General features: G+C 31.6%; 1 protein-coding gene across 1 annotated transcript in view; it reads right to left on the reverse strand.

The window, feature by feature from the left end:
- The window catches only part of LOC129220080 (inactive dipeptidyl peptidase 10-like), a 100695-nt gene that overhangs the window by 56496 nt on the left and 19547 nt on the right, over positions 1-24652 (reverse strand). Inside the window, exons 4-5 of the mRNA XM_054854418.1 lie at positions 16246-16340; positions 14689-14898 (exon numbers count right to left, since the gene is read on the reverse strand). Coding sequence (XP_054710393.1) covers positions 14689-14898; positions 16246-16340 — 305 coding nt within the window. The remainder of the gene's footprint in view (positions 1-14688; positions 14899-16245; positions 16341-24652) is intronic.

Genomic DNA, 24652 nt, shown 5'->3' on the forward strand with positions numbered 1-24652 from the left:
GGCTTCAAATTGAGCATTTATAATTGAACCTTTTTCGCAATGTACTCACACATTGCGCATTTGTGTAATTGAACTATGTAGGAAGAAATGCTTGGTGAACTTTTTTTATGCAGGGCAAAGGAGTCTCAGTCGGAAATCGAAGGTTTGAAATTCCTCGAGTCGGAGTAGGTCATTTTCACTCTAAATTTGCAACTCTGCCAGTACTTTTGGAGACGTCGTTGTAGTAATTTTAGGGTAAAGGAATTGGAGTTGAAAGCTCTCAATCTCCTGTACAAACTTCAAGAACTTACCAACCACGATTCTTTCAAACAGAAAAAAAAGTACATTTTTGATAAAGGCTTCATTTTATCTTTTAAATAAATATTTACGTTCTCAAACGTTTTCGTGCTATTTGTATTAATGATGAGATAATTAAAAAGTTTCGGAACGCTCTAATGCCAGCCATATCCACACTCTCACAGTTATTCCTCTCATCAGCATAATGTTATGCGCTCCAGAAGTGAATCAATATTGCAGCTGCCATCTTTTCATTAATCTCAGCGATGCAGAAGCTTATGGCGTCGTAATGCCAATAGTTAAATTTAATGTAACCCCAGTTTTCTCGTTACGAGGAAAAGATTTATCTATTCAGCAATGAGTTGATATTTTTGAGGAAAAAAAATGTTACTTGTTTCATATTTTATTTCCTTTTATTTGTGTATTTATTCTATGATTTTTTCGTTATTCCATCTGTTAAGAAAGAATTTTTCATTAAAAATTTAAAAATCAGAGCTACTAAACTTTGTTAGTGACAAAAACAATACCAAGATTGAAACTTTAAAACCATTTTAGAAGCATGTCTTCTTTACTTATAATAAAGCTCGATGTCTGGATCTCTGTGACGCGCATATTACCTAGAGAGTTTGGCAGATTTTCATGAAATTTGGCACTAAATGTGCATTCCAAACAATTTTTCGAAAACTCGATTTTGTTCTTTTTTTATTCCAGTTTTAAGCCCATTTTTCACATTTATTTGAATGGGGGAGAAATGTTTCATTCACATTCTTAAGTTTTAGATCATTCGAAAGCTTGAAATTTTCTGCATTAGATGCAATTTATTCTAAGTTTCTACGAGCATGCGGAGGGCGGTAGGAATCGTTTAACAAATACAAACTCCAAGGTTTACCTTAAGCACGCAAAACGATTCAAAATGATTTAGCTCGAGAGTAAAATCAAAAATTAAACATAAATGGAATTTATTTTCGAAACGAAAAATAACTTTTGTATATGTTCCTATAGCTCGATGGTAACATACTCCATCGAGTAGTCTCTTCGTTTCAATACTTTTTCTTTATTTTGAACATTTTTAAAAACGCACTTATTCTTTCGATCCAGACCTTTTTATTTTATTCTAAAGGATTTAAATTGAAATATTTTAACTATAGAGAAAAAAATCGACTGCTTTTATTTTTCTTATTTCTATGCAATTACATTCAGTAAATTATTAAAATTCTGCTATTACGACGTTCTTTTTATAGTGTTTATTTTTGGAAAATTATCTTAAGTTGCATTTTAAGCAAAGAAGGGAAACTTCCTTCCCTTTTTAAAATATTTGTAAGACAGGCTTCTGTTCAGCTACATGCTAAGTTTTTAAATCTGCCAAAAATATGAAAAGGTGTTGGGGAAAAAAAACGCATAGTAGACGTTAACTGTAAATATACAGGCGAACCAAGTGACATTTTAATATTCTATTACGGGAAAAGCCGTGCAGAGATACCGCTAGTATATCATACAATGAAATACAATTACTTTACTTGTTCAGAAATCGAAATTGCCAGCAGTTTGAGAGCTTAAATCATTGAGCCTTTTCAATTTGCCTGTCATCCCATTACCAATCACGCGAAAGTTCCCCACAAATTACATCGTCAGCATGAACATGTTTTTTTCAAGTGATAACAATATTTAAAATGTATGTGTAAGTATTCACTGGCAATTTTTTTTAAGAGATATCATCAGCAATTAAAATGCTACAAATATGAGATCTAGCTAGGAACACTTTCGATCAAGTCTCCTTTCGAACAAAATCAGAAGTATCAATATTGGTTCATCCGTGTAAAAACTCCGATGCCACAAACAGACACTGAGTAACGCAAACACGTTAAAACTTATCTCCTTCCTTCCTTCGTCGGAGGTTTGAAATAATAATATTTAGTAGAGTAAAACGGTATAGATTTCGTCATAGTAGGTTACGTTATTAATCTATTGTGAAATAGTATAGGTTTTTGTTTTTAAACTAAGATTCACACAGTACTAAGTCCAAATTTGGGAATAATCGGGAATTCGCCGTGCCAAAGTTTTGCAATTTTCCGAATTTCTGAGCCTAACTATTTTATATTATATTCCTTTTACATTTTCTAAAAAGGTAAAAGAAAGCTAACGACATATTTGGGTGTCAATATTAAATTGGGTTGACTCACTACCTTACTTAAAGAATAAATGTACTATGGCAATAAAATAAAGAGAAAATGCAACACAGTCAAAATAGTAATATGTCCACCTCAAAGTATATCACAATAAAGGAGACTAGTATTTAAAGATCTTTGTGAAAAAAAAAAATATATATAAAATGACAAGTAAGCTAAGCTTTCTCATGCTCTTAGTCTGAGATTGAGAAAAGTAGGGTTTTCACACACAGCAGTTTTAAATAATTCATAAAATAAGTTAATGGTGCAAACTTCCAAGTTTTTTTTATTATCATTTTGTTTCTATAACGGTTTTTAATTTCCGTTTCAACCGTTTAAAAATCGCTTTACATAAAGAGATAGCATCTAAGAATCACTTTCCTTTATTCGAAGAAAACAGCTTTTTTCTTAAACTAAAAAACTCCATTTATATAAAAAAAAAAACCTTACCTAATTCAACAAGTAAACCATTTGTCATCACCCTTCTACTAGTAGTACAAAACTCCAAACAGCTTTCATTTAAATAATAAGAAGTAGTTAATGCATAACCGCATCATAAGATTATACCCTATTTGACCATTCACAACATTCCCCTACTCACGAAATATCTACAAGCAAGCATAACGAAAAGGAAAGTTATCATTATAACATTGGATCGAAATACTCATACATTGCAGCTTAGTTGATAAAACAAAATTGAAAGGGAAGATAAGTGGAAATGCACTGCCCTTCAGAGAGAGTTTTTCAATTTTCCGTTCATGGCGAAAATTGTTATTCATATTTCAAATATCTTCTCCCCCTGCTTTCTACTTGAATTTACATTAAAAGGAAGATGCATGATGGGCTCTAAAAGCATTCTAACAAAATTTGGTAATAAAAGTGTACGTGCAAAAGCTTTTTCTTCTGCGATATTTTTTTTCTTTCGAGTTCTTTTGTGAGGCATTTCGTTCACCATGAGGAATTAAAGGAAACTATATTTAAGTTATTTTTTTGTAGTAAAAACTACAATTCGAAATTTTAACGCAAACTTAATTTTAAGCCATTTACACGTACATTTACTTACAAAATCTTCTACAGAACTATATATGCAGTGAAATTTTCACGGATACACGGTTTGACGCGCAAAAAGTGTTCAAAACTGTAATAGATTTGCTGACCAAAACTCTTTATGATAGAGTGGAACAAAAAAATTTCAGTGCTTCTTAAAGCTAACGCCAGGCATTCTTCATATTATCTTTTGTGCTAGATTTGGCTACAAATGTTAGAACTGGGAAGCTTCAACTAATTCGGCAATGTCGTCAAATGACTAAAGCTTCAATATGAAAACACAGTTGACACCAAGACTTTTTTAACGGTACGCTACCAAAGGATATTAATTCATTCGGGATAACGTTGCAAAAACTATTCAGAAATTGGTTGAGAGTTGTATTTCGGTTAACGAAAACTTAGTTGGACTGATATTCTTGCTTTGCTGAAACGTTTTGTCAACATACTTTGCACTGCAGCTAAGATTGATCAACTCTACTAGTAGGTTAGCATTTAAACTATCACATAACGGCTACATATAGCTCTAAAGGAAATGATCAGCTGGTCAGTATTTCTACTTACTACACGTCTATTAAACACTGTCTCTCTTTCTCACTCCCTCTTTGAATACTGGCTAATTGCTTCAGTCAAATAGAATGTCAGCGACTATGGACGCAGAAAAAAAAACACCCGTTTTTTTTTGGGGGGGGGGGTGATGAAATCACATATTTTAAATTACAATCATCTTAAAATTTTAAGCTCTAAATCCCCTCTGAATTTCCATTTTCTCAAAGCAGTTAATGTGTTCGTTTCTAACCACTGTTACATTCTGCTTTACTTATCACTTGTCCTTTACTGCTGTAGTTCATTTGCATTTTTTGACGCGTTCGTTAATATTATTCCGTGTAACTTGAGTGGGGTAGTAACAAATATTTGGACCTCCTGCCTTCTATCGTACGCTGCTGTTCAAATACGCTGCTTTCTATTGCAAAAACTATCTCGAAAATTGCCTTTTGGCTTTTCTCTCGATATTTTGTCTTTTTTTTTCACTTCTATAACAGCCCTATTAACTACCATCCGTGTAATTTGTTTTTTACAGTTATATGGCAGATGTAGGCAACTTTATATTCACTATCCAAAAAGTTTTTAAAAAAGGATTAATATAGTAGCTGAAATTGAGAGGGCATTATTCCTCTTTTATCTACAGTTCATTAAAATATTTTTTATTGTTTTTCCTAAGGATATTTTGGAATACCATTGACTTACCCCTCTTTAATATTTTGTCGAGTTTTTTAAACAATAAATAAGTTATCCGATGTATTGGATGAAAGATGCATGTGTATATGTAGGCGTTTCAACAAGACGTAGGCGTCAAGTAACAAGAGCTGTAACGGATGTGCAGCTTATTTGTATGAATAAAAATTACGCTGAAGATAGCGAAGATGATCTGAGCTTTCAAACGGTGCCGGTGGTTGTAGCTGGTGTCCACCAGTCCACCAACTGAACAAAATGTCAGTAAGAAGATGGCTGCGTTGACGGAAACATGTCGCGTCAACGAAACAAGAAGTGTGATAAGGTTTATCTGTTGGAAGGTATTGCACCACCCTCCTTACAGTCCCGTCCTCACACCAAGTGATTTGGACCTTAAAAGAATCATTTGGAAGGTAAGCAGTTCATAACCGATGCTGTGTTTCAGCAAGCCATCTTGATGTGGTTTCACATTGTTGAAGTTGACTTCTTCCCCACCGGACCTCCAAGTGTTTTTTTAACGGTCCAAAGAGGTGGAAATCATTTGGTGCGAGGTCGGGACTGCAAGGAGGGTGGTTCAATGTCTTTTTATGCAACATTGGTGGGACATGTTTCCCTAAACGCATCTATCTTCTAACTGATATTTTATACTTTTAGTGGACACCCAGCTCCATCCACTGGCACTGTTTGAAAGCTCTGATCATCATCGCTACCTTCAGCGTGATTTTCAATCATGCCGAATCAGTACATCCATCAAAGCTCGTGTTACCTTACTTTTTGAAACACCCTCGTACAGATCCATATCCATGGATTTTACTAAAATTTGAATTTGCGTATGCTACATAATGCAGTAGATATAAGTATTTATTTTATACGCACAGCTGAAAAAAAAAACTCCTTAAAGTTTGAGACAAATGCACAAGACAGAAAAGTAACAAAGTATTACGGATCTGAGTTTCGACTTTATGAAAGGCATCAGCGAAGAATATGCATGGAAAGAGCTTAATCTGAGGGAAATAAAATATAAAATGTAGAAAAATATCTGCAAAGAAACATGACATCTTCTTGCCTGATCATGACAGCAAAAGTTTTTATTTATATTTCTCGTCTGTGCTAAAGTTATTGTCAGATTCAAATGTCATAAGAATAAGAATAGGGAAGCGTAAGAGTAAAATTTATGACGTTTCTTTTCTCCAGACTTTTGTCACCTTTTCTTAAAGTAAAAATAGAAAGTTTAATCTCTTATGTTGATTTATTTCTGCTTTTCCAGTGTGCAAAATTAAATAAATAGACACATTTTTCACACTACTGGTAAAGTTTTGATTATTAAAGTTTTGTGTAGTTGATTAAGGGAAACAATCAATCAATATGCTGGATCCTCTCTTTTGAAAAAACAGATGACAATATCGAACAGGATAAATGTGACACGTGATCAAGATAATTACAGTTATTATCATTTGAAGATTCGAGATTTAAAATAATTTCCTTATTTATATAAAAGGATTTTAGGTTTAATTTTTCTAAAAAGTTCTCAATGTTTGTAAAAGTTTTTCCCAAACAGATAATTGAAAGTAACTAAAAGGCAAATCATTGTAAGCAATTTATTGAGTTTCTTAAATAAACTAACAAAACTATTAATATTATTGAATTTTTACTAGTAATTTTTTAAAGTATATTTTTATTTCCTTAGAGTGAAATGAACCTAAGTAGCGAATGAAACTGCCTGTTAATAGTTTTGTAAATGCATTTAAGTAAAAGTAATTTTTTTAAATTAAATGTTGCTGTATAACTAAATTTAAAAGTGTGAACCATATTATAGTTTTACGCACATATAATATTTGGAGATTCCTAACTTTTTGCACGTCGCGACCCTTCTTATTTAAATTAAATAGCCCGTAAACAGGGTGCCCGTTCAAGTCCGATGACCCTCCTAATTTTTGAACCGCAAGAGTTATAAAAGTGAGGCCTAAGTATAGTAGTCATGTGCTACATATACAAACTGCTTTCAGCACCACTTGGTGGAAAAACTCCGAATTAGTGTTCTTATTGCAGAAATGATTCTAGATACGTGAAAATTTTTCTTCAAATGAATTTCAAATGTATTCAGCATCATCAAATTTCGAAAGAAAAGACATCTTCTGCACAGTAGTCCTCATATACAGGGATTGCAATACTGGTATACCGAATACCGATATTTTGAACAATTTTGCAATTTCGTAATACCAGTATTTGCTGAGGAAAATATCGGTATTTTCGGTATTAGCTGAAAATAATGAATAGTGTTAATTCAAAAAATTTCAATTTAACTTATTAAATATCTACTTATATTTTAAATGTACATTCATTTTCCCATGTTACAGAACAGAAATCTATCTATTGATGTAAAAATTTAGCTTCAAAAGTATGAACTAGTAGAATATCATTAAACAAAAGTATTTTGTGTAAATTGTATTGATTTTTTACATTTCCCTGATCGCTCATTTTCCCTTTTGGGAAAATTAATTTCGAGTGTAATTTTTAATGCCCCCCACCCCATTTGTCCGATGAACAATTAATTCAAAACCACCAATTGCAGGAATGCTTTATGATTTTGTTTCTTAAATATTTGTCTCAACTGTACTAAATTTTGACAAAAACTGTTTTTGTTAGCATTACACATGGCAATTTGTTGACACCAGTAATGGTTTGTTGTGGAGTCTCACTATTTGGCTTCATACTTGGCAAGATAATATTTAGAAATTATATATTGCCTTGAAAATTTGCGTAGAGGAAAAGCATAAATATGTTCCATGAATTCAAAGATATTTTCAAATATTTAAATAGTTATAATTGAAAAGAATTTTAAAAAGAAAGCTAAAACTAAAACAAATAAGAGAAACCAACAAGATCAAATTTAGTCAAAGTTATCGTAAATTTCAAACCAAAGGACTAATAAAAAGTAAACAAAAACCATCCTGCTCAAGAGAAAATGATGTTAATATTGCTAAAGTATTGTCTCTCGAAAAGAAGCTAAAACGAGCTTTAAGTTTAAAAACAATAAAAATAATAATAATACACACAATTCCAAAGAAACACACACACACACACATAAGTCGTTTATACAAAAATAACATGCAACTGATCAAATTACTTGATGATACAAGAATTCTAAACAATTAGAGGAGGTGTATCACGCATTTTTAACAGTACCACCAACCTGCATGAATTCAGAAAGAGTAGTTTCAACTGTAGGAAAGTTGAGCACTAAAATGAGTTCCGGGGTTAGAGACAATGCAAGAGATGCATTTTGTTTTTTACCGGTATTGATTTTTTATTATGACATTTGTTTCTTCATTTTATATTTGTTCACAATACGTTTTCATAATAATACAATTTTTGTACAAAATTTTGAAATGTGACAACGAAACAATATGTTTTCAAGCAATTTTTGAGAAATTTCAAATACCGGTATTTCGGTATCACGTTTTAAAAATACCGAATACCGGTATTGAATTTTTGGTCTGGTATTACAATATCTGCTCATATATATATATATATATATATATATATATATATATATATAATTGCCAATGATCGAGTAATGCGTGTGTTTCAACAATGAAACACGCGCCACGGCATAACAGTTCGATAAGATGTTTTCGTAATGTTTAACATGCTTGACAGGGAAAAGCTTTATTGTGACAAGGCTGAACTCGACTGTTTTACTGTAACTTAATTGTTTTGCAGTTAATACTCATTTCAGCGGAATGAAGAAACGAAACTGGTATGTTGTGGCCATCACGAAACTTTTTTCTACATCTTTCGTGTAATTATAATCCCTCCCCATGCTTGACAAAGAAGCAATATTCCCAGGGAAAACATAATTACACACGCCAAAACTTAACCACCATCCCAATTCCCGATTTATCTTAAAAGCAAAGCAAAGAATGAAAATTGATAATTATTTTAAAAAGCCTTGCTTAAAATAATTACAATCATTTATTTGTTAACAAACACAAGATGGCAACAGATAAAAAGTTTAAATCATCGCGATTTTCTCATAGACTAATAATAAGAGTAGACCGAGCTTCCCCAGACTTGCTGATGAAACAATTGGTTCATGGATACATCATGTGACTGGTGGGAGGCTTGGCGAAAACTTTGGCAGCATAGTTGCTAGATGGCAACATTATCTATAGTTTGGCACTCGACATGTATTTTAAGACGTGATGTGATTTCATTATAATTTTTTTCCAGGTGCAGAGATTGAACTGTTTTTCTTTTAGCTATGCATAATTTTGATATTAATAATTAGTTTTTGGTCACAGTTTTCAGTAACTTTTTTTTTTCATTTGGAAATGCTACGTCAGCGTTGGCGTGAACGTAATGGCGTAAACGTTTTGCGTTAACGCAAAAATGTAATAATCGGTATCTTAAATTGAAATCGTAGATAAAAATCTTACCGTTTGCCGATTCTCTTTGGGCGCTTGCATCTTTAATTGCTTAGAGGGTTATTGAAATTGACTAAAGAAAATGCACAATACTATCTAAACGAAAAACTCACTATATTAACAAAATATTTACAACTTAGAATAACAAATTTACAAATCAGACTCCATAAAAGATCATTCTTCGTGTATTCCATCAATTCTATTTATTTTATTTCTCGCAGGCGTTAGGATATCCACCAGTCACATGGTTTGGTTTATGAGCATCAAAAGGGTTGCCATAACTCGATCTATTCTTAGCATTATAGACAAATTAAGCTGGTTTCCGACGAGTGCAGTTTTATTTAACGTAAACAAATTAATTTACTAAAAGTAACACATGAAGCAATAAATTATCAATGTAATAGGAACTTAGCGACGTCTTTTTAGACGTAAAGTTTAAAAAGGATGTGCGCGTTTATTAATAAAATTAGCCACAATCATCACCGCCACACAGGTTAGTCAAAATTATTTTATTTTTATTTTTTATGTAATAGTTATAAAACTGCGTAATATTATATATTTTAAAATTGGGACTAAAGTTAAACCTCATAAAAATGTTTCACGACCCCATTTAGGGTCAGGATTCATAGGTTGAGAACCCCTGATTAAGATTTAACACCTGTAAAGCACACTTTATCTTAAAAAAGATGATTCAGTTGTTAATTGAAAAAAAAAAACCCTAAACATATATTATATAATCTGCAAATAAAAAACTTTGTTACTACGTTTCTTATGTATTTAAATTTGCGTAAAATTACAATTATGAACGTAAAACTAATAGCAGTGACAATACATTTTCTAAAACTTTGAAAACAAAAAAATATATGATAGAATTATTATTATTATTATTTTCGAAGACCGCCTGTATGTGCGATCCAGCTTTTTTATATTTGCTACTTTTGCCGAATAATTGAAGCCATAAAAAAGAAGATAGAATCACGAAGTAAATCCTTGTGACTAACTTTGTTAAAAGGTTGTTTGGACATGTCATTAAAGAAGAACTTTTCTCGTCCAATAAGCATTATAAGAGATCGATAATAAGCATCAGTTTCACCTCCAATGCTATTCTCTCCTTCGACTAAGATAAAAATCAAGTGAAATTAGACGTCTGATCCTTTTGTGTAACGTTCTTTTACACTGACTATGCGTTCTTCGTTTTTTCTTCTTCTCTTTCTATCCTTTATTAATTGCACTTGTCTTCACCTTTTACTAGAGTTGTAGTTTCTGTATTCGTTAATAATACAGTGGCTTAACTATTAGTAACTACACTAAGCGTAACGAGCATAAAAATTATTATAGCTAGCGTAAACAAAATCTATTGTTCCTGAATCAGTAAAAAATCTTTTAAAGTATCTGAACAGTTTGATAACTCTTGATAGGGATATATCCATAACCATTTCCATGGCAGGGTAATAAGAGGTTTAAGGCAATATTGCATTACACTTTTTAGCAGGTTTTGTTTTTAAGGCCTCAAAAGATGTGAATGCTTTTGAAAAACGACGAAAAAAAACCCCAATGTTTCTTTTCGCATTCTTGATCGTAAGGGGGTAACGTGTTAGTGATAAAAGCTAAATGGAAACATATTTATAGATATTTTGCACAGCAAGTACTAAAGGTAGTTTGAAATATACTTTCATTATATGTTAGTCAAAAGAAAACTACAAAGATAATGCACCGAGAACCCTGCGATTCAATAATCAGTTTCTTGAAATGGTATTAGTATAAAAAAAGCAGTTTACGAAATTACGTTATTTATTGATACTGCTCGGTTATGTAGAAAGTCGTATAGTAAAGAAAAATATACAAAAATTTTGTCGCTTGGAGGGTTAATTTTTAAAATTAATTTGTTAAAAAAATGTAGCTGATCTACACAAATGTTTTGGATGAGAAAATTAGCAACCTCTGTGTACTTTATGGTTCATTGCTATTTTGCTCAAATTTTTGGATATAAATCCGTAGCGACATCTAAATGGTGAATGAATGCATTGAAATGAAATAGAGGATACTGGTGATCGTCAGTAGTTCTACGGTTAAAAAATGTCAAGCCTTCAATGATTAATCATTTTTAATGTTGCTATAAAAACGAATATCTACCATGGGAAAGATGATGCAAAGGATGTTCAAGATTTATGTTAGTTCGCAAGGATTACTATCTGCACGCGGAAGCCCTGCTTTTTGGGTGGATTCATTTCTTTACGTATGGTTGATTGCTGTTGAGGTAGCCTGTTTTCAAGACAAATGCATAAAACAACTTCTAATTCTGGATGACTAGCAATACGCTTGCCGTTGACATCATATTACGAACGGACTCGTTTACTAAGGAATATGGTTCACATTTAATAGAATTTACAACAATGAATCACGATCTCAGCAAAACAAAGATTCCAGACGAATAAGGATCTGATAAAAGCCAGGAATCTAATACCACGAGGGTAATATTTGCGTAAAGCATAAAGGTACAACAGTGGTTTGATGGTTTCGTAAGACGGGTTTGGATTGTACAGCCAGACGTGTTCTCCAGCGTATTTGTTTTCTAGATGTCTTCTTGTTGCAATGTACATAGTGATGAACTCTTCGGCAGATATACTCGTCTAGTCTTGTGTCTTAATATAATTTTATTACAGGACAATCTATTAGTACATCTATTTTGTGTTGTAGGAAACTGAGTCACAGTTCGAAGAGATTGATATTCAAGATCCTTAAAGCAACCGAATGTTATATGGGTACTACTATAGTAGACGTCTTCTAGTCTCGGTCTGATCTTTCGAAACTTCAATAAGTTAAAAAGTCTTTTTCAAAATTGGAGAACATTTTTCAGAGATATTTTCAATGAAATATCTTGTGAAATATTTATCTTCCCAAAAGGCTTTTCGATCATTGTTGCAGAAACATTGTAGTTAAAAGTTATGATAAATCTTTAACGCTTTATCTTTTTCCCCTTTGCAAATTCATTAAAACTCATTAAAACTTCTTCTAAACTGTATACATTATTTCAAAATTTGTGCATACCGTTTTTAAGATTACTCGTATGCAACGTTTTAAGACACAACTGTGCAACACGAGTCTGCAGACATATGTGTAATGGCTGCAAAATAATAATTTTGAATCTAAAAAGTTGCGATTGAATAAGGTGGTAAATAATCTAAATAGAACCACATTTTTTTCTATGCTTTGAAACATGCAATGTTTCATCCGCTTCAACATGTGTCATTTTTGCACTCTTTTGCTTAGGATTCTAAATAATCTCGCTCTAAAAGCAAAATTAACGCTTTTTACTTAACTAAGATTTTTTTAATTTATAGATTATTTTCTAAATCATTACCTCTTTAAATAGTTTTTAATTAATTCCGTATGTCAGCAGAGCATTCGGCAATAATTACGTCAGCCGTTTGGAATATTTGTTTCATAACCTTATCATTGAAATTTAAAAAAAAAAAAAATGAAAACTACCAGGATTTCGAAAACAAAGGAGTTCCGATGACGAGGAGTTCCCCATTAGCATAAAAATACACCAGCAAAAGGTGACATATTCTGCTTATTGTTTTATCAAAATGGCATTTTTTCCTCATTTCAGATTTTATTGCGGATATTTCCTCGCTTGGCAACTTCACTGCAATAAACACCGCAAAGAATCAATATATTTTTTTTTTTTTTTGCATCAGAAATGGCTGCTAAATTGTTCATGACAGAATGAAATAAAAGCAGAAAAATGGCGCCGCGGGAAACTTTATGAAGAGGAGGTATTATCGAAGAGATGCATACGGACGCTTCATTTATAAAGGAGTAAACGCGGGGAAAAGATGAAGCCGTTGAAGATGTTTCTTTTATACCCCCCACAAAATGTTCACGCTTCTTCGTAATGGTGAAAGTTTTCTTGATGCGTTTCCTCGCGCGGTAGTTTTATCGCTGGCATACGACATCATAAGCACCTCAATGACGAGTGGAAAGTAAAATTTATAGCAAAAATTCTCAACCATTCTCACATTAGGACGTTTCTGAGAAACTGAGACGTGCAAGAAATATCGATTTCGGACATTTTTGTACATGTTTTATCCAAATTCTGTCGAAGTGTTTGAGAAATTAACACCATAAATAAAAACTTTTGTTACCACTACATATATTTCAAAGTATCTTCACCAAAAAATGAAAGGCACTGTTAATTAGCGCCTTAATTGTTGTTTATTGTAAATTTCTTGTGTCAATGGTTGGGAGAGAAATTTATTTTTAATGTGAAACACATATCATTCATCCAAATTTTACAGATTTTGTAGCAATGTTCAGGAAGAAAATGTTTATCTTAAATTAATCTTGGTATTGAATCAAAATGCTGTCAATAATAAAGATACATTGATGGGTGATGTTGAGTAATGATAAGTAATGTATTCATATTTTTTATGAAAATTCCTGTCATTATGATTCTATAGTTCATAAAAGCAACTAGTATGAATAGTTTGAGGCCCACAAAGCACTTTGAGGTGCATTATAACAGTTTTTTTGTTTGTTACTTTGTTTTTTTTTTATGATGAGCTAACACGTAAAATAATTCAACAAACAAAAAAATTTAAAGCTATTTAGACAGTTACTAATATTAAAGGAAAAATTTAAACAAAGATACATTATTGTCTTTTCAACATGTTACTCTTAACTTGTCAATGAACTAATGTAAAGGGGTTCGATCTTTTAAATATATATATATATATATATATATATATATATATATATATATATATATATATATATATATATATATATATATATATATATATATATATTATTTCAAATGGCTGGCAGCAAGAAAAGGTTACAAAGAACAAAATAGCAAAAACAAACACAATACACAGAACAAGGAACAATATAGGAACAATAGAGTGAAATATTTAGCTGCCGATACGCTCTCTTGCTTCCCAATAACGGTCACACAGGCTACGTCTGGAAAGCTGGGTGCAAGTGTGCAGGTGACGAATGTCCATTTCTTCGTTTGAATTGCAAAGGGGACAATTGGGACTATTGACAATCCTCAAGCGGTAAAGGTGTTTTGGTAAACAGTCATGTTCAGTTAAAAGTCGAAACAAAGCTACTGACTCTGCTCTTGGTGCTGAAGGTACAAAATCACGGTTTATAAACCATACTTTGTGATTACTTCTAGCTTTCAGGTCTTGCCAAAATAAAACTCTTCATTTTTTCCTCATATATAACTTTATTGCATTGTATGTGACTGGCTCATTTGGTAGTTGAACAATAGTACATCCCCTCTTGGCCAGAGCATCAGCTATCTCGTTTCCTCTAATCCCACAGTGTGCAGGGATCCACTGCAACACCACTTTTATATTCTGCTTCACCAGATCGTTAATGAAACTGCGACATTCAGAAATTTCCTGCGATTTGCAGCTCTTTATCGATGCTATCGCCTCAATAGCCGCTTGAGAACCCGATAGAACGACACATCCCTTAAGTTTTAAACCACGGTATTTCAACTGATCTAGAGCCAGGTGTATAGCCTTTACCTCTCCATCGAATGCAGAGGCATATTTACCAACAGGAATAGAAAAAGAAAAGTGCTCACTGTAGACGCCAGCACCTGCATTTATATGGTCTGCTACTCTTGACCCATCGGTATATATATGTATCCATTCACTTTCGGGGTATTTAGTGTAGATCGTCTCCAGAGCAATTGTCCTGAGAACTACTTGATCGGTCTCACTCTTTAAAACAGGCTGTATCAAATTTAAATCATAATTCACTGGTTCATATTCGCATGGGTTTGTTGGTAAAGGGAGCGACTGTAGGTTAGAATTGATGTCAATATATATATATATATATATATATATATATATATATATATATATATATATATATATATATATATATATATATATATATATATATATATATATATACGTCGTAATAAATTGAAACTATATGTTCAAAAACAAGTTTGTTCCTGAGATTTTATAATTATTCAAATTTTACTTCTCATTCCTAAAAGAAAACTTAAACCTTTTTGAATTTTAATCAACGAGATTTCTTTTGTGTATATTGTGGATGTGATACTGCAACTATTACCCGCTTAATAGTCAAAATAAGTTAAATAATTGATAATAATAATGTAAAAATAAGAAATTAAAAAAAAGAAAGAAACTCTTGCAATAAAAGTTCAAGTTACGAATTTTTAACACAAAAGCTTTACATAAAAATATTCAATGGTATATTTTTTAATCGTTCATAAACAAGTAAAATAGTGTATCAATTATCAGTTTCAAAAAATAAATCAATTATGTTTCGTAAATGTAGCAGAAGTGGAAAAATAAATAGCCCCGTTTAGTAGGCGTCCGTCTCTAAATCATTACTTTTGCATTAGCACAACTTCTTGAACCTAGAACAAGAGCTTAAAATCACTAGTGACATTTCTCTGCAATTTTTATGCGTTCTGAAATTGCGTAAAAATTATATAGATTTCTGTAAAAATAAAACTTGTTTTTGCATTGTATTCCAAAAGGAAACAACTACTAAGGATAAATGGCCAGATTTAGTGATATGTCGTTCTCTAGTCTTGCAATGCATTCCAATATTCCCGCACTGATACTATTTTTCAAAGTTGAAAAATTGCAAAACAATGAACACATTCAGTAGTCATCCATTTCATAATTGTGTATATATGAGTGTTATTGAATCTTTTTGTATTATGTTACAAAAACAATCGCCGCACTCAATAGCCGCATGAAGAACTTTATCGTGTTTGAAAAGTCTAGGAGTGTTGTCAATTTTCTGCATATTTTTATGTACTGAGATAGTTTTATAAAGAGAAATGCGTTATTTATTAAACACTATCTAACAAAAAACATGGTAGTAAAAAAATAAAGAGGGCTCAAAGCTCACTTAAAATGAACATAAAATGAATAATGCATTACTTTTACTAAGCGTGGACAGATATTGCTTCAATCTGAACTACCTTTTAATAGAGTGTTTTTTTTCTAGTAGTAACATAAAATGCATTGTTTATGATTGTTTTGCAGCTCAGATGAAGCTTTGTTAATAAGAAGAACGTAAAATAAAATGCTTACCAAAGTAACATTATTAACAATGATTGTTTTTTCGTGTGTCTTGGCATTGTAAATCACAATGGCACCATCAGGATCACGGAAGGTCACTTCAACATCTGAAAGTAAAATAAAATATAGAAGTTCATCACGATGGTTATAATAAAAATATTTTATGACTTCGGATGCATAATAAAAATTAACATAAGTTTTTCAAAAAAATAGTTTCTCACTTGCTTTCTTTTTCAGCTTCGTTTTCGCTAAAACTTGTAAAACGTTCCTAGCGTCCGAAGTTGAAAAAAAAGTGCAACAGCAAGTTTTAAGTTAAAGTTCAATGTGCTTCTAAAGTATTGCACAAAAAAGAAAATTTATTAAAAAAAGAGGTTTTAAACAAAAATCTTATATTTTTTATTTTTTATTAAGACCATTTTTCCAATCAAGTTTTTTCCCATTAAAACAATATTAACTAAAGTAATGTAGGTGGCACTAATATCGAAAACAAAAACGACGTCTATGAGAGAAATAAAAACAACTCAGTGCATTTTTTTTATCTGTGGGGTTTTGCCAATGAAAAAGTGTTTTTACTCACTTGTCCTCAATATTACCTCATTAAAGGACATAATACCTGTAATACTAGTTGTGATATAAGCTACAACAAATATATTAGTTATAATACTTGACAACAAGGTAGCGGTGGGAGGGTTTTGAGAGTCAGCCCTCCAGGACTCTTGGTTATAACACATATTGTCAATTCTTTTATGACAGTTCAAACTCATGGAAGAAATGTTATGACCAAACTGTCACTTCTGAGAAGATGAGTTCGGGCTGCGTAACTGCCTGGCGCAAAGTTGAATATCGTCTAAATCTTCTCAGAACTGTGAAAGATGCTCTCATAAAAGTCTCTAAATTGAAAAAGGTGCTCGCATCAAAGTCTCAGTACGACAAAAGTTACGCACGTATAAGTTTAATAAATTTTGACGCTAAACGTGACGTTGCGAAAAAAGTTTTTCAGGTAAGAATTTAAATTTTTTAAAAGTAATTTTTCTAAATCAGTGCAAGACCTTACAATATCTTGTATTCTTTGATGTATTTTATTATTTTCTTCTACACTTAACATACATAAAGTAAAATAAAACATATTCATATCTAAGACTGCGTGTATGCAATTACAACGAAGTTCGATCAAATATGATTTCTACCAATAGAAATAAACCTTGGCCAAACAGCATGCTTTAAAAAGGCACTAAAATGTTTTTTAATTGAAATACAAGAAGCATAAAGTGAGAGCTTAAGTTTCAATCGAAAATGTGCGCAAATGTTATGGAACAATAATGGAGTCGTTTCCAAAATTTTAAAAGTATTTTTTCCTGAAAGAGCATGCTTAAAAATATAGAATCTCTGACCATTTTTAAAATAATTTCTTTAAGTTTAATTTTTTTTTAAATTACTTAAATCGGTGCTCTTTTATCGTTTAAGCTTCTGCCGATGACATCACAAATGATGCAATGTCATTCAGTAAGGCCCCTATATATACGAGCCGACGCATCAGCTTAAAATTAGCCATTTTGAATCGGAGCGCGTGTTTGCGTGGTTGTCTTTCCGTTGAGTAATCGCGTTTGGTGATTGTTCACTGTGAACAATTATTAGCGGCATGTGAATTGTTTGTTAAATAAAATATTATTTTCGGCAAATTTGGTGAAATCCGAAACTTTGCTGTGGTAAACCTAACAGTGCAAAACGATTCAAAATGGCTAAACTTAAGCTGATGCGTCGGCCTATCCAAGGCTTTACTTGATACGCGTCTTATCAGGCTCAGTCATTTCAATAAAAGTTGTTGTATGAAACCAATCAATCAAACAAAAAACCTGGTCAGACTCCAGTGACATCTGGTGGATTTTGTGGCAACTTTTTACTATATAAACAACCATGGCCCCACTGAATACTTAACGGCCGTGGCAATCGCTGAAACTCATGGCAACAAAGAGGGCGCCACTGGCTACCCCTGTTTTTGTTTCCACTTGGCGTGATTGTGAGCGTTGGCGCTTTGGCATCTGTGAATACGTGATTTCTCGACTTATTATCGGGCGTACGTCATTTGACGAAAATTTTAATTTCAAAAGAAGGAATGAAGAGAAAAAGTGCTGAATAAACATTGTATTACAAAGGTGAAGAGCATTTCTTATTGTTATTTTAATATCATATCAAAAATTACGTGTAATAAAAAATTTTAACTAAACACAGAAAACATATGATTTTTTTTAATATTAATGCGTAATTCTTAATATATTTTTAAAACTTTTTTTTTTTTTTTGAAAGCTTTGCAAATAATTTTCAATTTTTTTATTGAAAATCCCCTGGGGTTTCCTTTTTGGATACAACAGTTCTAAGATTGATGATATATGGCAGACAGCCCTCATTTCTAATTTTACATGCTCATTTACATGCGAATTTTTTCTGCTCAATAAATTACATCGAAAAAAAAAAAACACGCTCCGCAATCTGTAAATACATTCATTTTTAAAAACTTGAGAGGATCATTCATTGCCCCTTTTGACCCTGATGGGGATTAGAGGGGGGGGGGGGGGTATAGGAATTTACGTTAACAATTGCCATTCTTTTCACTCGTAATGTAGTGTATATTTTATAACGAATAGAATCTAATTAAAAACGTACGAACAGGCCCGACATTTAAAAATTCGCGGGGGGGGGAGCAAAGGTTTTGTATAGGGGAAAAAACAACAAAATACGAGCAAAATGTCTAATTTTAGTATGTTTGTAAAATTTAGGGGTGTCATAATTGCCTCCTCCCCACCGTGATATCCCCACTTGACAGGCCTGGTTAGGAATATTCTTTTTCAAATGAAGAAGAACAATAGAAAAGTTAAAAATATGATGGCAATTTAAGAAAATGAACCATTAACATAATTTTAAAAACGTTTAAAATCAGAGTGTGACTAATACATGGTTCTACGACGGGTCCGTGGTTCTCGCACCCATATTGTACGGACACCAAAATAATGTCATTTATCTATTTCCCCTTCCATTTTTAGCACATCTCATGTTATAATAACTTTAGTGTAGATTTTAGTAGTATATTAGTGCACAATACGCATAGAGATGCACAAACGCTTAGTGCACAAGAGCTATTTCGAAAAAGTGCAGATTTTTTTTCTTACAAAAGGAAATTCATAGCACAATCAAAAAATAGATAAAAATAACATGGAGCTAGAAAAAACTTTCATTTTCCCGAAGCTTAGTTTTTAATTAATTTTTTTAAATGTCCGATTTTGAAAATAAGGCGTGGTCTTTATGGCGTCACAAATGATGTACTTTGGCGCATCTGTCTACCGCGTTTCTACGTTATGATGATCAAGAAGCGAGTTACATATTGCACTCTACGCTTACTATCAATCATATAGTTGCCAACACTTGTGAGTAAAGAAACTAATTGAATATTGTACTCTGTGAGTGGCATCAGTGAATGGCATTTCATCATTTGTGATGTCATCGGCAGAAGCGTAAACAATAAAAGCGCACCGATTAATGCATTTTTTTTTTTAATATTAAACTTCGTCAAGTTGTTTTAAAAAATGATCAGATCCTATGATTTTAAAAATGTTCTTTCAAAAAAAAAAAAAAAAAAAAAAAAAAAACCCTTAAAATTTCGGAAACGACCCTGTTGCTTCACACGCTTTGAGCATTAAATATATATATATATATATATATATATATATATATATATATATATATATATATATATATATATATATATATATATATATATATATATATATATATATATATATATATATATATATATATATATATATATATATATATATATATATAAACCCAATCCTCTTTTTATGCGGTGAATAGGGAGCGCATAAAAAAATCGTGTAAAAAAAAATGCTTGAAACTTCACCAGTAGCTTTAAAAAGTTTTCGCAACTGAGTTAAAAAATATTTTTTTTATGCAGTGGATAGGGACTGCATAAAAAAAGTCTCACGTAGAAAATACCCAAAATATTATATTTAAACGAAATCAAAATAAACGAAGCGATGATAATTTTGCCGACTCCCGAGAAATTTTTGGAAAGTCACAGTGACTTCCCATCGGATGCCCCTGTCGACCCTTGATGATACTACCAAGCACTCGTTTGATAAATAATTTTCGCTCGTTTTATAAATAATTTTTATAAACTACACAAAAAAAAAGTCCGCACAAAAACAGGTTTGGGTGTACACACACACATCGGAAGGCGCACAGACCGGAGAGCGTTCACTTTAGCTCAGGTTCTATCCCCACCCCCACGCTCCCACCTTACCTATAGCATCCCAGGTGCTATTACTTCAATATATTTTTCAATTGTTATAAAGTGTTCACGCAGTAAATAATTTTTATGATAAAGGTCAGATTCGGCCATAAAATATTTATCTTTCTTACGGCCTCGTATTACCTATTCTAAAAAAACAACAGTCATATTATGACGGGTGCAAATTTCTTGGTCATTTCCATTTCATTCCATTTGTAGAAACAAGAAACCCAACGAGTAGGATCCTATCGCAATTCATGATCGTGAATAACTTAATTCGAACTCATCAAGCAGCCAAAATTCAAATTATTATTATTTTTTAAAATTTATTTTTAACATTTAACAAATACATGCAATAGGGAAAGAGACTCCTCAAATATCTACACATGAATTTGTGAAACTAATTTAAAAAAAAAAAATGGGGAACAGATTATTTTACAAAATATCAACACTGTTGATATTTTGTAAAATCCTAGCAGGGGAGAGTTCCGTACAAAATTTATTTTGTCCGTGCAAAAGCAAAACAATGATATGATTTTTTTTTACTTGCCATTTCTATGATATTTTTAGACATACATTCGATTTGCGATAGCTCGAATGTAAAAAGACCGACGGAAAACTTCGACTTATCGAAAGTTTGACTTAACGATAGTTTTGGTTTTTGATATTTTAATATTAAAAACCATCGAATACTTTAATTAATACGTACATATAACAGACAAAATTACAGAACTTAAGTTTTTTAGCACAATATGAACAAGATAAATAAATACCTTTGTGCTGAATAGTAAAGTCAGACCAAACAACGTAAGTAGAAGCACAAATTTGTAAGTTACAGCAGACACGTGTTTCGGCGTTACAGGGAACGCCTTTTTCATTGCAAAAAATAATGAGCATATGGATGAAAAGACATCCGACAAAAGCCAAAAAAAGCTTTTGTCGGATGTCTTTTCATCCATTGCTCATTATTTTTTGCATTGAAAAAGGCGTTCCCTGTAACGCCGAAACACGTGTCTGCTGTAACTTACAAATTTGTGCTTCTACTTACGTTGTTTGGTCTGACTTTACAATATGAACAGTTTAATCAAATGTATTGATAGAAAAAAATCAAAAGCATGCTGGAATAGCTGATTCTACTTCAGGAAATGTGCACATCTTCATTCGTTTCAAATTCGGATTGCAAGTGAAGGTGAAATAATTATTCTCCCATAGTCACTTCTTTTTTTTTTCTTTTTCTTTTTTTCGTTCTTTCGAAATAATTTCGAGTAATTTTGGAAAAACTTCGAGTTGAAAGAAGTTAACTTCGAGTTATTCAGAATAATTAGAATGGAATTAAAGACTAAGTTGTCAAGACTTGATAAAAATTTCGAGTTATAATAATATTCGATTTATCGGACTTCGAAGTATCGCAAATTTACTGTATACTTTTAAGAAAATTAAAATATTTAGCGATGTAAAATCCTGTAAACATTGAATTCGTCATAAAAAACTATTTTCTACACTTTAAGCATGAATGAGAAAGGAGCTTTGAACTAGAAACTTTGCAGGAAATTTGATCGCCAAGTTTGGCGAAAATTAGGATATGAATTTTCTGTTAGAAAAATAAAATACACACACACAGTAAACCGTCAAGTATCCGCAGGAATCTAAGATCTGCTTACAAATTTTTGTAATCTTGTTCTAATAGTATAGCATTAGGAGCAACTCTAAATATCTAGCATTTCTTAAAATAAAAAAAAAATGGGGGGGGGGGGGAGGGGCGGGTAATTTTCCGTGATAGGTAAATAGCGGAGCATTTTTTTAATCTGGCGATTAGTTTCAATTTTATTTATTGTCGGGGACTATTTCAAGTTACATATGAAGTATTTATTTGGCGATACCATAAACTATTTTGTCTTTTTCAAAGACTTGTAAGCGAAGCGATAAGCCCTAGAAACAAGATCTAAAAGTCCATTAAAATAAAAAATAATCCTCTGAATAATTATGTTTCTCCATTAAGCGTAAAATAATCCATCAAATGATACACAAGCTATAAATGAACATGTAAAATTAAATTAAAAGAAATTGCCTAACCAACTTTAGATCCACCATTTACGCATTAAATAATCAGCTAAATAACTTTACTAATTCGATTCGAATTGGTTTTTACGGTATATTTCTGAGCATCTTGCGAAATATTGATGTTTGTTACATGTTCCATTTATTAATTAAAATAAACAAGCTTTGAAACTTGTCGTTGATTGGTGGATGCAACCGTGGCTTGTGGCGCCTCCTTGCGGTCAGAATGGGCAAATATGAAGTTTTCCATCTAGTGTGGCCATGCTCAAGTGCAGAAATAGTTGCCCCGGTTTAACACAAGAAAGTCAAAAATTGTCAAGGCCTGGTAAGCGCCAGCGCATTCAGTGGGGCCATGAAACAACATATAAGATTATTCTTAAAGAGAATAGTTATTCAAAAATTGAGTTCAAAAGTATTTGAGTTCATTTAAAAGCGGTTTTTTTCTTCCTGAGGAAAAGTGTTTGAAAAGATATTTTAGGCAAAAAGTGAAAAAATATAAAACTTTGTTTTCAAGAAAAATTAAGTTTGGAAACAAAATCAGATGAATATAAGCTGAGGAAGACAAATCAATGTAAATTCCGTGTATGAAAAAATTTTGTGATTAATTATTCCAACTTTTCGCAATAAAAATTTTCAAAATTATTTGAGTAATGTAACTGCAAACCTTCAATAAATATAAATAGGAGTGAGCATTTATTGCAATTTATACATTGAATAACAATTTGAAACGAGCTTAAACAGCAGAATATTTTTTGGCTTTATTATGCAAAAATTAATTACATATGCTTCATCAAGCACAACTGATAAATATATTTATCAGTTAAAACAGAAAACAAATGAAAGTAACGTTTATTACTCATAATTATTACTAACCCAGGCAACGTCGGATATTTTTGTTAGTTGATAAATATGTTTATGGAAACATTCAAAGAGCTTTTAGTATTTTTTTTCTTATACTCTAAAGTTTAATTCATAATTAGTTATTTTTTAAAATCATATTCTGCCAAATGGTGAATGGCTCAATTTGATATCTTTAGTTTTTTTACAACAAGAACTATTAAAATGCACAAAAAATGCATAGAGATACAATTTTTCTAAAGAAAAGTAAGTAGAAAACATATCAAATACAAATTTTGCCATAAAACTGATCGTTAGTATCGATCATTATAAATTACAATTTATATCACAAAAAAGTACGTTGTATGTTAAAAAACAAGAAATTTAAATCATTTAAAAGTACATTGAAACAATAATGAATTCACCCGGAAAAACATGCCAATAAAAATTTCAAAAAAGGAAAACATGGCAGCTTTTCATTCAAAGATTTTTATAAATCTATACATTCCAGCCTTTAAAAAAATAATAATAAAAATTTCTTCCTTTTTTTTTCTTGAACAAAACGTTTGCTTGTTGAAAAAATAAAGAAATAAAAATAATAATAACAGTTAAAAAAGTAAAAACAAGCCTGTTAAAAAGGTAAACTGTATTCCAATGTTTACGCATTTGTAAGGAAATTTAAAGGGGAGAAACTTCGCCACATAAATACATTATCGCACAAAGAAACATAAAAAGTTCCACAAATTTTTAAATTATTTGTTAAAGATCAAATTAAAAAAAAGCCATTAACTAGCATAAAAAGTTACATTAAAATGAAAAAAAAATAAATAAAAAAATGGAAAATTAAATTAAGCTATTTCGTAATCTGCCAAATCAAAACTAAACAGTATTAGGAAGCAACCATGGTACTGTTAAACAATAAAAGTTCCATCAAAGTATCAAAAGAACAAACATTGGCGACAGCAATTTTAGCAATAGAAAAAGTTTTCGCCAATTTCACATGTTCCGCGACTCGATAATTCCCCCATGATTTTAATGTGAATATTAAATGGCAAGAAATATAATGCTATCAAATTTTGTGACGCCAAAGAATTACATATATGTGCATCACGATGCATTTCAACTCTTGGAGATTATTTTTCTTTTTATTTGTTGTCCCCGTATTCGGTTTTTTGGTTTCAATAAAGTGAAGCTTTTATTGTTGTCAAATATAGTTTGTTC

The sequence above is a fragment of the Uloborus diversus genome, chromosome 4, assembly GCF_026930045.1.
Source record: "Uloborus diversus isolate 005 chromosome 4, Udiv.v.3.1, whole genome shotgun sequence".
NCBI classification, from domain to species: Eukaryota; Metazoa; Arthropoda; class Arachnida; order Araneae; family Uloboridae; genus Uloborus; species Uloborus diversus.